At 41.1% G+C, this 14058-nt stretch overlaps 1 protein-coding gene across 6 annotated transcripts in view; it reads left to right on the forward strand.

Moving 5' to 3' along the window:
- Positions 1-7623: 7623 nt before the first annotated feature.
- The window catches only part of med25 (mediator complex subunit 25), a 41082-nt gene continuing 34647 nt past the window's right edge, over positions 7624-14058 (forward strand). For 2 of the 6 annotated variants that reach the window (XM_061846745.1, XM_061846744.1), the window contains exons 1-5: positions 7636-7838; positions 8153-8293; positions 8371-8416; positions 11641-11765; positions 11844-11942. In XM_061846745.1, coding sequence (XP_061702729.1) covers positions 8157-8293; positions 8371-8416; positions 11641-11765; positions 11844-11942 — 407 coding nt within the window. In that variant the 5' untranslated portion in view covers positions 7636-7838; positions 8153-8156. Of the gene's footprint in view, positions 7839-8020; positions 8076-8152; positions 8294-8370; positions 8417-11640; positions 11766-11843; positions 11943-14058 lie in introns of all 6 variants that reach the window. The other 4 variants (XM_061846741.1, XM_061846742.1, XM_061846743.1 and 1 more) reach the window with 4 other exon arrangements.

Here is a 14058-nt window from a genome sequence, read left to right on the forward strand (position 1 = left end):
CGAGAACCTCAGCATTTTCATTTCTGCTACTTCCAGTTCTTCTTCCTGTTGTTTCTTCAGTGCCACCGTCTGTAATGCATACATCATGGCCAGCCTCACCACTGTTTTATACACTTTTCCCTTCATCCTAGTGAAGACTCTTCTGTCACATAGAACACCAGACACCTTGCGCCAAATGTTCCACCCGGCTTGGACCCGTGTCTTCACTTCCTTGCCACACTCACCATTGCTCTGTATTGTTGACCTCAAGTATTTGAAGTCGTCCACCCTCGCTATCTCTTTGTCAGTTATTTACAACAATTCTTCCGTTCCAGAATCAAACTGCACAGGCAAGGCATTAGACAGCATTTGAGCATCATTAGCATCACATGACCCAAGTTAATCACTGTATGGTATGACTAAAATAAAGTAAAACGACTCAGTCTTTGGAGATACTTAAAACGGAATATAACAATAGTACATTCCATTCTCTGTGGTTATCAAGTACACTTTTAACACCTTAAACCATTCTGTAATGTTGTTAACCCACCTACCCCCACCTAATTTTTTTTTTCAATTGTTACAATCTCTTTTGGTAAAATTTTTTGTATTTTTGTCCATGTTTGCATTTTTGGTCTGTCATTTTTGTCTAGTATTCTGTATTCCTCACATTATTTTCTTTTACTTGGCATACATATTTGTTTACTCGCTTACTTGCAAGTCACACGCCGAATATTTTATCAAACATTTTTGTATTTTTTTTCCATTTCGGTATTATTTAGATTGTCCTTCTAATTTAATATTGATTTACTTTGTTTTGCATAATAATTTATTTTAGTTTTAAATATTATAAAATAATTGTTGCAATTGTTTTATAGCATTCTAGCATGTTTTTAAATAATCCAGTATACTGTATTTTCAAATATTTGTTTCATTTTTGTCAAACATTTGTATTTGTTCCCACTAATTTTGAGTCAAAGTTTTGCATCTAAGTTTTCTATATTTTTTGTCTGATATTTTGTAATTTTTTCTGATAGTTTCATTGCAATATTTTTTTCTTTTAGTATCTTTTTGGGTTTCTTCTAATGTCATTTTTGTATAAAATTTCTGTATTTTAGGGATTGTGAAGTTTTCAGCTGTTTGTATTTTCATGCATATTCATTTGTACTGTTGATCAACCATTTGGCATTAATGTCATTTTCAACTGATGTAGTTAGTTTTTTTGATGCATTTTACGCCACATATTTTTGAAAATCTATTTTTCTACAGTTTTTTTTCCAATCCTTTTGTGCTTCACTGTTTATCTGCCCAGGAGCGACTTACTCTTCGCTATTTTATAACACGGCACCTCTCTTTCACTTATTGCAAATGAGCTTTTCTAAATAAAAAAGTTTTTCCGGCAACGTGACGCAGGTGGCATAATTGAAGCCGAATTGACTTGCCCTTCAGCATCCGGTGCAGAACCTCTGATTACCTGTTGTGAACGCACCATCTGGACCTCGGCATTCCAGCTGGGCACTGACGCAGTGCAGATGATTTGTTTCCATCACCACACGACCCTATGACCAGATAACCCACATTTAGCGTCGCTACTCCGGTTATGTCTTCTGAAGCAAATGTTGGAACAGAATGTGAGGGGAAAAGTGATGCTTGGTGACAATGCACTATATCAGAAATGAAGATCCCAACTATTAAAAAGAATAATACAGTGTCGGACATGTTACTTGAAACATTATGCCATTACATTAATATTAAACGTTATGGTAATGTGTACAGCCTCATGTTAACTACATGTGTATTGTACTGAACTGTTACAGATGTGTTACAACCCACATAAAATGTAGCTCTCTGAGGCGGGCTCTCCAATTTCTGGGGTTGAGGTCACCAAGGTGATTAAAAAGCTCCTCGGGGACAAGGCCCCAGGAGTGGATGAGATTTCCTAACGGCTGTGGTTGTTGTGGGGCTGTCCTGGTTGACACACCTCTGCAACATCGCGTGGACACCGGGGACGGTGGGTTGACAGACCGTTGTGGTGGTTCCCTTTTTTGAAAATGAGGGATAAGAGGATGTGTTTCAACTACAGGGGGATCACATTCCTCAGCCACCCTGGTAAGATATATTCAAGGGTGCTGATGAGGAAGTCCTTTGGGAAGTCAAATTTCAGATTCAGGAGAAGCAAAGTGGTTTATGTACTGGCCATGGAACAGTGGAACAACTCTTCACCCTCAGCAGGGTCCTCGAGGGTGCTTGGGAGTACCCCCATCCAGTCTACATGTGTTTTGTGGACTTGAAGAAAGCGTTCAACTGTGTCCCTCAGTGAGTCCTGTGGGGGTGCTTCGGGAGTATGGGGTACTGAACCCCCTGATATGGGCTGTTCTGTCCCCATATGAGTCGGTCTGACTAATTTCCAATGAGGTATGGACTCCACCAAGGCTGCCCTTTGTCACCGATTCTGTTCATAACTTCTATCGACAGTATTTTTAGGTGCAACCGAGCTGTAGACGGGGTCCGGTTCAGTGGCCTCAGTATTACATCCCTAATTTTTGCAGATGATGTGGTTCTGTTGTCTTCATCAATTCGTGATCTCAATCTCTCACTGGAGCGGTTTGCAGCCAAGTGTGAAGCAGCTGGGATGAGAATCAACACTTCCAAATGTAAGACCTTGGTATATTGGGGTCTTGTTCACATGTGAGGGAAGAATGTAACGAAAGATCAACAGGCTAACTGATGCAGCGACAGCAATGATGCAGACTTTATAATTGGTCCATTGTGGCAAAGGAGGAGTCAAAAGGTGAAGCCCTTTGTTTATCGGTTGATCTAAATTCCTACCCTCACTTATGGTCACAACCAGTGGGTCATGACCGGTCATCCGGGAGGAGCTCAGAGTAGAGCCGCTCCTCCTCCCCAATGCAAGGAGCCAAATGGGGCATTTGATACGGATGGCTCCCGGACGCCTTCCAGGTGAAGTGTTCCGGCCACATCTCACTGGAAGAAGACCCAGAGGACGACCCAGGACACGTTGGAGAGACAAGGTCTCTCGGCTGGCCTGGCAACACCTTTGGATTCTCCCGGAAGAGGTGGATGAAGTGGCTGGGAAGAGGGAGCTCTGGGCATCCCTGCTAAAGCAAAGCAAAGTTATATGTATAGCGCATTTCATACACAAGGTAACTCAATGCGCTTTACATGATAAAAAGCATTCAAATACATACATAAAAACATTTGAAAAAGTACAATTAAAACAGCTTTTAGTTCAAGAAATAGTGAAAAGTAGAAGTAGTCTAAAACGCATGAGAAAAGAAGAGATTTTAACCTGGATTTGAACACACTCACATTTGGGGCTAATATCACCTCCGTTAGCCATTTATTACATTTGTGTGCAACATAAAAGCTAAATGCTGCTTCACCATGTTTGCTTTGGATTCTGCACTACATTATTAGACCTGAGTCAGTCAATCTCTGAGCCCTGATGGGTTTGTATTCCATTAGCATTTCTTTAATGTATTCAGGACCTCAACCATTTAGTGATTTACAGACCAATAGCGAAACTTAAAATGTATTCGAAAACTGACTGGAAGCCAGAGTAAAGACTTTAGAATTGGAGTTATATGCTCTGACCGCTTTGATCTGGTCACAACCAGATTTCCAGCCGTCTGAATAAGTTGCACCTGCTTAATGCTTTTTGGGGAGAGCCCAATCAGGAGACCTTTACAATATTCAAGACCACTTGAGATAAAAGCATGGAATGGAGGAGCTTCTCAAGGTCTGGTTGACACATGCAAGTCTTCACTCTAGATATGTTCTTCAGATGGTAAAAGGCAGTTTTAGTCTTTGATTTGATATGACAGAACAACAAGGTTTCATACTTGGTCTTTGGTTTTTAAACATAGTGAGTCCAGGTATTTACAAACAGCAATCCTTTTTTTTTTATTGCCAAAAACAAATATTTCAGTTTTGTGGTGGTTTAGTTGAAGTAAATTAGTTGAAGTAAATTATGCTATTTATCTGCTTTAGAGAGTGTCACAACAGTTCAATTGAACTATAGTCACCTGGAGAAACTGCTACATATAACTGTGTAATCTACATAGCTATGATTGTCGAAACTAAGGTTCTGAAAAATTTGACCCAAGGGTAGCACACACAGGCTGAACAGGAGGGTTCCAAGAACTAACCCTTCTGGGACCCCATATGCCATTGCCATTTGTTGAGATTGACCACTTCCAAAGGTTACAAAGTAGCTCCTTTCCTCTTGGTAGGACCTGAACCATTTAAGAAATGTTTATTAATCCTACCCACGTTTCCAACCTATTTATCAGTATATTCTTATCTCTGGTATCAAAAGCTGCACTGAAATCCAACAAGACCAAAGCTGACACTTTTCCTCAGTCAGTATTCAATCCTACATTTATCACTTTGATAAACAACATTTATCACTTTGATGAAAGCAAATTCTGAACTGTGATAGGTTCAGAAACCTGATTGAAATTTGTCAAAAAGTCCATTCAAATTCAAGAAATTGCTGAGTGGATTAAAAACAACTTCTCAACAATCTTGCCTATGAAAGGGAGATTTGAGATGGGTCTATAGCTTGCTAACATGGAAGTTCTCAGTGATCTTTTTTTTTTTTAAGAAGAGGCTTAGCAGCTACTTCAAGTGCTTCAGAGTGAAGTGAGCAATCGATTATTTGTTGCAAATCTGCAAGCACTGATTTTACAATTATTTGGAATAAGTCAGATGGTATTGAGTCCAGACAGCTCATTGATGGTTTCAGCTGTTGTACATTTTTCTCTGCAGTTTTTTTGTCAACTGCATCAAATTCGGACATGGTAATAGAGCTTTCCCTGGGTAGATTCAGAGGTAGTATCATTGTATCATTTTGCTGATTAGCGCTGATATTTACAACTGCCCCCGTGACCTGACCTCAGTTAAGCAAAATGGATGAGAGGATTTCTGTTTAAAAGCATTTGTATTTTTTCTATTTCTGTATTATTTCCCTGTGTTTTGGCGTTATTTTCCTCGTAATGTTGTCCTTTTATGCAATGCAATATTTTCACAACATTTTCAAACTTTGAACTAGCCTCAAAACCCGGTACAAGGTCAAAGATTTTCTGTTGCATCATTTGCTTGGTGTGCAGTGCAGTCTGCAACTGACGTGTTGTTGTAGCGGTCTGGTTCAGCTGCTTTCTGCTGTACTGCTCAGTGCGAGGAGGGCCTTACTGATCAAGTCCAAAAAGAACAGTGTTATGTTCCATTGTTAACTCTGCAGACTCAAATGGAAGTACCTGTCAACATCTAATCTTTTTCACCTGGCAGTTGAAACACAAGGATTTCTAATGAATATGTGACATGTAAAGAGACTTTGCTCTGACTGGACCATTCTTCTTCTCAATTGAAATATGGAAAATAACTTTGCTCTGATTGGTCATTGGCATTATCAAAGAGTTTCCTTGCTTGTGTCGCATTTGGATAATTTCATATGGGGTCTTAATACTTTCATCGTGAAATGATGATGAACAATGGATTGTTCGCTCACTACTCACAAGCATGCAGAAAAGGGGACAGGGATGAAATGATAGAGAGGAGGATAGTTTGATAAGTAGGCCAGTGATGAAGTCCAAGGTAATGTGGGACCGAGAGCAGCTTTAGATGGTTAAAGGTCAAGTGTCATCCCTATGAAACATTCTAAAATAGATATTGCAATGAAAAATACTTATACCATTATTCACTTCAATGTCTATACGAAAAAATAAATATGAGCAGAAAGCGCATCATTCATGCGCAAAGTTGCAGAAGTGTCATTCAACGACATCCAAGTGGTCGCCATATTGGCTGCATCCCCTGTCCGTGATGTCACCCCGGACAGTCACCAATGAAAGCACGCGGTGGACCTGACTATGGGAGACGAACACGCCACTTCTCAGATGGAAGCTCTTTTCGAAGAAGAGAACATCACACAACCGAGTGAAGTTACCGGGGCAACATTACCTTATTGTTTTGAGCCATATTCAGATGATGTGCATCACGGCCAAACCGGCTCCCCATTTGATCCACGGAGATGAGTCATCACGGCTCATCGTAGCCGGCCGGTGTGGCTCATTTTCGGTGCCGAGTTAACTCATCACGGAGCCGAGCCGGGCTACTTTAGGGTGTTGTTCATAGCCGCCGCAGTACGTGATGAACAACACCGTCGAGCCGGGGCGCTTTACGGCGTTGTCGTCGCACGTGGCAGAGTGCGGCATTGTCTGCAGCGTTCTTCAGAGCCGCCGCCATCTGCAAGCCCAACGCGCAGCTTTCGCCGAAGCCATGATCAGCAGACGCGCCGCCTCAGCCGTAGTGGCTCATTTTTGGTGCCGAGGTGGCTTATCGCTGAACGGAGCCGGACTGCTTTAGGGGGTTGTTCATAGCCGCCGCCCTCTGCGATGAACAACACTGTTGAGCCGGGGGGCTTTACGCCGTTGTCATCGCACATGGCTGCTTGCATTTCATGACAGTGGCCCTTTAAGGAGACCAGCAGACCAGGTGGGGGCAGTGTCTTTGACCAGACTGGGGCACCAGAAATGATGGATGAAATGGGTGGTGTGGGTGATATTGGGATGATAGGTGAGAATGGAGTTGTGAGCCCACTGAAGGATGTCAGAGCATTTGGAATTATGAATGAACAGCTGGTTCAGAGGTCCGGTTTGGGATCCAGGTAGCTCTTTGGAGCCTCTTTGATCAGCTGTTTAACTTTACTGGTGCCTGCTCCAATGAAGTACGAGAAAGGGAGCATGGTTTTTGGGAAGAGGGGTCTCGCTGCAGGAGCCCGGCACCCACCTCAGCGTCAGAGGCCTTCCACCTCAACCACAAACTAGAGGCAGGGGTCTGGGTAATGAAGAATGGGAGGTAAAAAGGACTTTGAGCTGGTTGAAGGCTTGGGATGCGCCTGAGGTCCATTTGAATGGAGAGCTGGTGGAGGAGAGATGCTACTGTAATTGCGGATGAAGCGGCGGTAGAATTTGGAGGAAACGTAGTTCTTTGCAGGTGGTGGAAGTGACTGCTGCTTTGATTTTGACAGGCTCTGGTTGCTGTTGTCCTTTAGCAGAAACAAAGCAAGAAAGAAAGAGAGAGAGATGGGGAGAAGAGAGAGAGAGAGAGAGAGAGAGAGAGAGAGGAGAGAGAGAGGAGAGAGAGAGAGAGCGAGGGAGAGTGTGTGTGTGTGTGTGTGTGTGTGTGTGAGAGAGAGAGAGAGAGAGAGAGAGAGAGAGAGAGAGAGAGCGTTTGAGCAGGAGGAGCTCAAACTCAAACCCCAAATTCCAACAAAAGAGCTTGTGCACGGCACAGTTCGAGACAGTTACATTACAGTACTTTGTCCATCACGGAGGCTACTATTGTAATGATGTATTACAACCTAATGTTTGCTACATGTGTATTAATTTATATTGATGTAGCGACTATAAAGTCTCCCTTAGGGGTAGTAATCAGTACCTTAATAGCCCTCAAAGCCTCTTGTTCAGTGTCAAACAAGCGGTTTTTGGATATTTTCTGCCATCTATTGGACGTCGTGGCTTACCACGCTGTGGGGGCCGGGCGGAATAGATGGGGGAGGAAGAAGTCGGTCCACTGAGTGGCAGCAGACTCAAAATACCGCCCTAAAATGGTAGCCGAAGAAGACAAAATCCCCGCGTCATTTCACTTAGGTGCTCCACCACTTCCCGTGGAAATACAACAAAACGTTGGTGCTAGCAATGCTGTGATTCCGAGGCACACGTTTAGGTTATTTAGTTCATCTTTTATTTAACCAAAAGCTCATTTTGGTTCCTGTTATATGTGGTGGAACGTCGCCATGTTGTGACGGGACGGACGGGCAATTTGTTTTCAATCGCGTGAGTTTAAAATCATCGCTTGGCTAATGGTTGCTGTCGCTCCAAAGCATCATTACACTGGCGTTTTCTTTGTACTTTTGCTTTCTCTGTGTCCTCTTTCAATGTCTTCTCTCATGTAATCGAAAACGAATATCTTTCAATAAAATGATGGGTACTCTTGCATGTGTTTCTAAACCCAACAGTTTAAAGCTATGAGTCAACGAAGCTTACTGTTGACAAGACGTCACAATGTTTAAGGTCCAGACCTTTAAAAAGCATCATTAAAAAATTGAATGGACTATAATTGATACATTTGATGATCCTTGTTTGTGTAGATCCATGGTGTCCCTCATGGAGGTGTCCACCAAGGCTGGCAACAACCAGGTGGCTGATGTGGTCTTTGTCATTGAAGGCACTGCCAACCTGGGGCCCTACTTTGAGTCCTTGCGGAAGAATTACATACTCCCAGCAATTGAGTAAGGCCATCATGCATGAAAAATCCTCTATCATCATGGATAGACACTTAATTCATGCAATGCATGTGCTACCACAGGTTTTTCAACGGAGGCCCACCTGCGGAAACAGACTTTGGAGGCGACGTGAGTGTTTCCCTATCACATTTTGTGCCATCTGAAGCCAAAATAGGCAGTGTGAACAGTTACTTTTTGTCTAGGAAATACCAAGCTGTTGTGCACACCCTCACAATGGGGATTTTCCTTAAAGGTCAAGTGTCATGCCTATAAACATTCTAAAATAGATATTGTAATGAAAAATACATATAACATTCACTTCAAAGGCTGTACAAAAAAATAAATATGAGCAAAGAGCGCGTAATCCATGCGCAAAGTTGTAGAAGTTTAATTCATCATCGAAGTGGTAGCCATAGTTCCTGCATCCTCTGTTCATTACATCTCACTGCGACATTCCCCATTGAAAACACGATGTGCCACCTACTATGGGACGTGGAAGCTCTTTTCAAAGAAGAAAACATCTCACAATCAGGTGAAGTGACTGGGGAAATATTACTCTATCGTTTTCGAGCCATATTAAGATGATATGTGGATCACTTCTAACTAGCAAGAGACATTATGTTATGAGCTAGCCTGGCTGAAGCCGTCCACCTCGGACACAATCGAGTGAAGTGAACCGGTCAAATTCATCCTATTCATATCCTTGCAAGCCTTACTTAGATGATGTGCGGATCACTTCTAACTAACAACAGACTCCCAGACAGTATCAGTGAGCCAGCCCGGCCAAAGCTGCGCCAACGGGTACATCGACACATTTAGCAACCCTGATTTACGTGTGCAGATCTTTTATTACATTCTGAGAGAATTATGCCCCCCCCACCCCTCAAACTATTATTTTTTTTCTGGGACCCCATATGCCATTGCCATTTGTTGAGGTTGAGCACTTCCAAAGGTTACAAAGTAGCTCCTTTCCTATGGGTAGGACCTGAACCATTTAAGAACTGTTTATTAATCCTACCCACGTTTCCAACCTATTTATCAGTATATTCTTATCTCTGGTATCAAAAGCTGCACTGAAATCCAACAAGACCAAAATTGACACCTTTCCTCAGTCAGTATTCAATCCTACATTTATCACTTTGATGAACAACATTTATCACTTTGATGAAAGCAAATTCTGTACTGTGATAGGTTCAGAAACCTGATTGAAATTTGTCAAAAAGTCCATTTAAATTCAAGAAATTGCTGAGTGGATTAAAAACAACTTCTCAACAATCTTGCCTATGAAAGGGAGATTTGAGATGGGTCTATAGCTTGCTAACATGGAAGTTCTCAGTGATCTTTTTTTTTTTTTTTTTTAGAAGAGGCTTAGCAGCTACTTCAAGTGCTTCAGGAAACTTGCCAGAGTGAAGTGAGCAATCGATTATTTGTTGCAAATCTGCAAGCACTGATTTTACAATTATTTGGAATAAGTCAGATGGTATTGAGTCAAGACAGCTCGTTGATGGTTTCAGCTGTTGTACATTTTTCTCTGCAGTTTTTTGTCAACTGTATCAAATTCTGACATGGTAATAGAGCTTTGCTTGGGTAGATTCAGAGGTAGTATCATTGTATCATTTTGCTGATTAGCGCTGATATTTATGACTGCCCCCGTGACCTGACCTCAGTTAAGCAAAATGGATGAAAGGATTTCTGTTTAAAAGCATTTGTATTTTTTCTATTTCTGTATTATTTACCTGTGTTTTGGCGTTATTTTCCTCGTAATGTTGTCCTTTTATGCAATGGAATATTTTCACAACATTTTCAAACTTTGAACTAGCCTCAAAACCCGGTACAAGGTCAAAGATTTTCTGTTGCATCATTTGCTTGGTGTGCAGTTCAGTCTGCAACTGACGTGTTGTTGTAGCGGTCTGGTTCAGCTGCTTTCTGCTGTACTGCTCAGTGCGAGGAGGGCCTTACTGATCAAGTCCAAAAAGAACAGTGTTATGTTCCATTGTTAACTCTGCAGACTCAAATGGAAGTACCTGTCAACATCTAATCTTTTTCACCTGGCAGTTGAAACACAAGGATTTCTAATGAATATGTGACATGTAAAGAGACTTTGCTCTGACTGGACCATTCTTCTTCTCAATTGAAATATGGAAAATAACTTTGCTCTGATTGGTCGTTGGCATTATCAAAGAGTTTCCTTGCTTGTGTCGCATTTGGATCATTTCATATGGGGTCTTAATACTTTCATCGTGAAATGATGATGAACAATGGATTGTTCGCTCACTACTCACAAGCATGCAGAAAAGGGGACAGGGATGAAATGATAGAGAGGAGGATAGTTTGATAAGTAGGCCAGTGATGAAGTCCAAGGTAATGTGGGACCCAGAGCAGCTTTAGATGCTTAAAGGTCAAGTGTCATCCTTATGAAACATTCTAAAATAGATATTGCAATGAAAAATACTTATACCATTATTCACTTCAATGACTATACGAAAAAATAAATATGAGCGGGAAACACATCATCCATTTAGTTTATCTTTTATTTCACCAAAAGCTCATTTTGGTTCCTGGTATATGTGGTGGAACGTCGCCATATTGTGACGTGACGGACGGGCAATTTGTTTTCAATCGCATGACTTTAAAAATCATCACTTGGCTAATGGTTGCTGTCGCTCCAAAGCATCTTTAGACTTGCGTTCTCTTTGTACTTTTGCTTTTTCTGTGTCCTATTTCAGTGTCTTCTCTCAAGTAATCGAAAACAAATATTACCCCCCCACCCCTCAAACTATTATTTTTTTTTTAGTAGATGTATACACATCTACCTGTCATTTGGAACCCACAAAGCTCTCGTTCTTTGCACACGTGCAGTCCATTTTTCACGACAAACTGGGTCTTTTTGAAAAGTATGAAGAATGAATGCTTTTTTCCAGAAGGAAATGTGCTAGCTGTATTTACATTGTGGCGATATGTGTTGCCTCAAAAAAAACGAAAAACTTATACAGGGGCCTATAGATAGTTTTCAAATAATCAAATTTGATTTCTCATTTGTTGGATTATTATTTTTGAGTACTCCAAAGATTAAAAGATCATATGTATTTAATTTATTACTAATTAAAGAGAATGAGAATATTGAATGGGCTATTAAGAAGCAAGTCCGGGAATTAGAAATTATTCAAAGCAGATGAATCCTTATTGTTAACATACAGCTGTATACAGTTACTGTTACTCGAAACACAATAACAAGAAAAAAAAAACGGTATTGTTTGTTTCACCAAAGATTCACATGTAGCAGCCTGCTTTGTGACCTTTCAGTGACCATGTTAATCTTTGTGCATTTTTTTTTCTTTCACACCGTCCACTAGTACGGGGGGACACAGTACGGTCTGGTAGTATTCAACACGGTGGACTGCGCCCCTGAATCATATGTCCAGTGTCACGCTCCCACTAGCTCAGCCTTCGAGTTTGTCTCCTGGATCGACAGCATCCAGTGAGTGCACCTCTTTGTGTGAAGTGTGCATTATTTACGAGTAAGGAATCTCAAGTGTTTCCCTACTTTTATGCTCAGATTCATGGGGGGAGGAGCGGAGAGTTGCAGCCTGATTGCGGAGGGCCTCTCTGTGGCCTTGCAGCTCTTTGACGACTTCAAGAAGATGCGGGAACAGATGTGAGAGTCATGTGCCTTACAGTCTCAATTCACATAGGTGGCCACACTAATTGGAAGTTAAAAATCCATCCAGCCATCCATTCAGTCGTTCATTCATTCTCTGAGCCCCTGGAATAATGCGATTTTGATATAAAAGCAAATAAATAGAAACTAGAAAGTTCCTTCAGAAATTTTAGATTGGCCCTGCTGACCTGCAAGTTGGAAAGTCAAATACAGTGGTACCTTGAGATACGGGTTTAATTTGACTGGTGACTGAAGTCTTAACTCACGTTGCTCCTATGCCAAAGCAAATTTCTCCATTTAAAATGAATGTAAATGCCATTAATCATTTCAGGCCCCCAAAATGCCACCCCATTTTTTTGTTTTTGACATGTCAGAAGAGTGTATTTTTAAATAACAAATATTGTGTAAAAACATAAAAGAAAATGGAGAGAATGGAAATGCTTTTATAAAGTGTCCTTACGTTGGAGATGAGACGATTTTTAGTAACAGTAGATACTGGCGGAGATGCAGGGTGGAGATGTTTGTCGGGGAGGGGGCTTCTCAGTCAAGTTCGCTCACTTACTGTACCTCTGAACTTAATTGCAACAAGTTTGTTTTTCTTTCACTCTTTCTGAACTTATTTGTATCATTTCGCTTAGCCATACTCTTAATGCTCATGGCGTACATACGTGCAAGTGGCCAAAATGAGTTTCCTCTGCAGGGTGTCTGGGCTCTCCCTTAGAGATATGGTGAGAAGCTCGGTCATCCAGGAGGGACTCAGTGCTGAGCCTTTGCTCCTCCGCATTGAGAGGAGCCAAATGAGGTGGCAGAGGCATCTGATCCGGATGCCTAACAATAACCCTCCTTGGTGAGGTGTTCCGGGCACGTCCCACTGGAAAGAGACCCCAGGGACGTCCCAAGACACGTTGGAGAGACTGCCTCTCGACTGGGGCGGGAGTGCCTTGGGATCTCTCCAGAATAGCTGGATGAAGTGGCTGGGCAAAGGACAGTCTGGGAATCCTTGCTAACGCTACTGCCCTGGAAATGCAGTACAAGATGGATGGATGGATGGAGAGATGCTACGGAGCCGACGTGCACATGTGGAAAGACTGGGTGAACCTTGAAAAGCTGGGCAGGACCTGTTCATTTTAGCATCTTAACGATTGCACCGCCATCTAGTGGCAGTCGTTTGTATGTCAAATCCTGGCTCAGGAAGAAAGCAAAAAAAGTGTCCTGGCTGCACGTCATAACTTGGAAAACTCATGTGTAAAGTTACTCCTATGTCAAGGTACCACTCTAGTAGTCCGGTTAAGACGAATCTATTTAAACCTGGGTTCCAGGTCCCATTAACTTCAATGGGTCTTTGAACTTTTCGGTAGTTTGTTTGGGATTATGCCATCAGGATAACAGGGAATTTGGAGAAAAAGTAATTGCCAATGAGATTGTTTTGGTTATCTTTGGAGAACTGTGTTGCTATAGTAACACAGAATTCTGAAAAAAAAAAAATACTATTGTTGTTATTACTCTGATTCTGGTCGCAATGCATCTTTCCGTACTTCATTTTTGCCGATCCCTGAAATGGTGCATGTGAAATTTGAGCACAAATAAACTGTAGAATCATAAAGAATACAAAAATTATATAGTATTGATTACAGTAACGTGGACTACTTGGCCACAGTGCCATTAAATGACAGGCAGCCATGTCCAAAATAATAAATTCCTAAAAAAATGTAAAATACATTTTCAAAAAATGGTGTTAGTGAGTCTTTTCAGGTGTGGTTTAATTTGATTAAAAAAAACCTCAAATTCGATATATATTAATATATTTCTGAATAATTAAATGAAAATTATAACTAATAAAATAAAAATTAAATGTAACTTTATAAATTAAAATTGGAAATAATCAGGAGTGTCTGTCACTTAAGCCTCACTTACATAAGTGAACAAAGATATATTTATTGTAAATCTATAGCAAGCAAACAAATTTAATTGTATAGAGGATTTCATACATGAGGTAACTCAATGTGCTTTATGTGATTAAAGGCATTTGAAAACAAAGAGATGAAACATTTAAAATGGGATAAAAACAATAAAAATGGCAAACAATATTTTAAAAAAAGACAAAACCATACAT

The sequence above is a fragment of the Syngnathoides biaculeatus genome, chromosome 16 (assembly GCF_019802595.1).
Source record: "Syngnathoides biaculeatus isolate LvHL_M chromosome 16, ASM1980259v1, whole genome shotgun sequence".
Classification (NCBI taxonomy): Eukaryota; Metazoa; Chordata; class Actinopteri; order Syngnathiformes; family Syngnathidae; genus Syngnathoides; species Syngnathoides biaculeatus.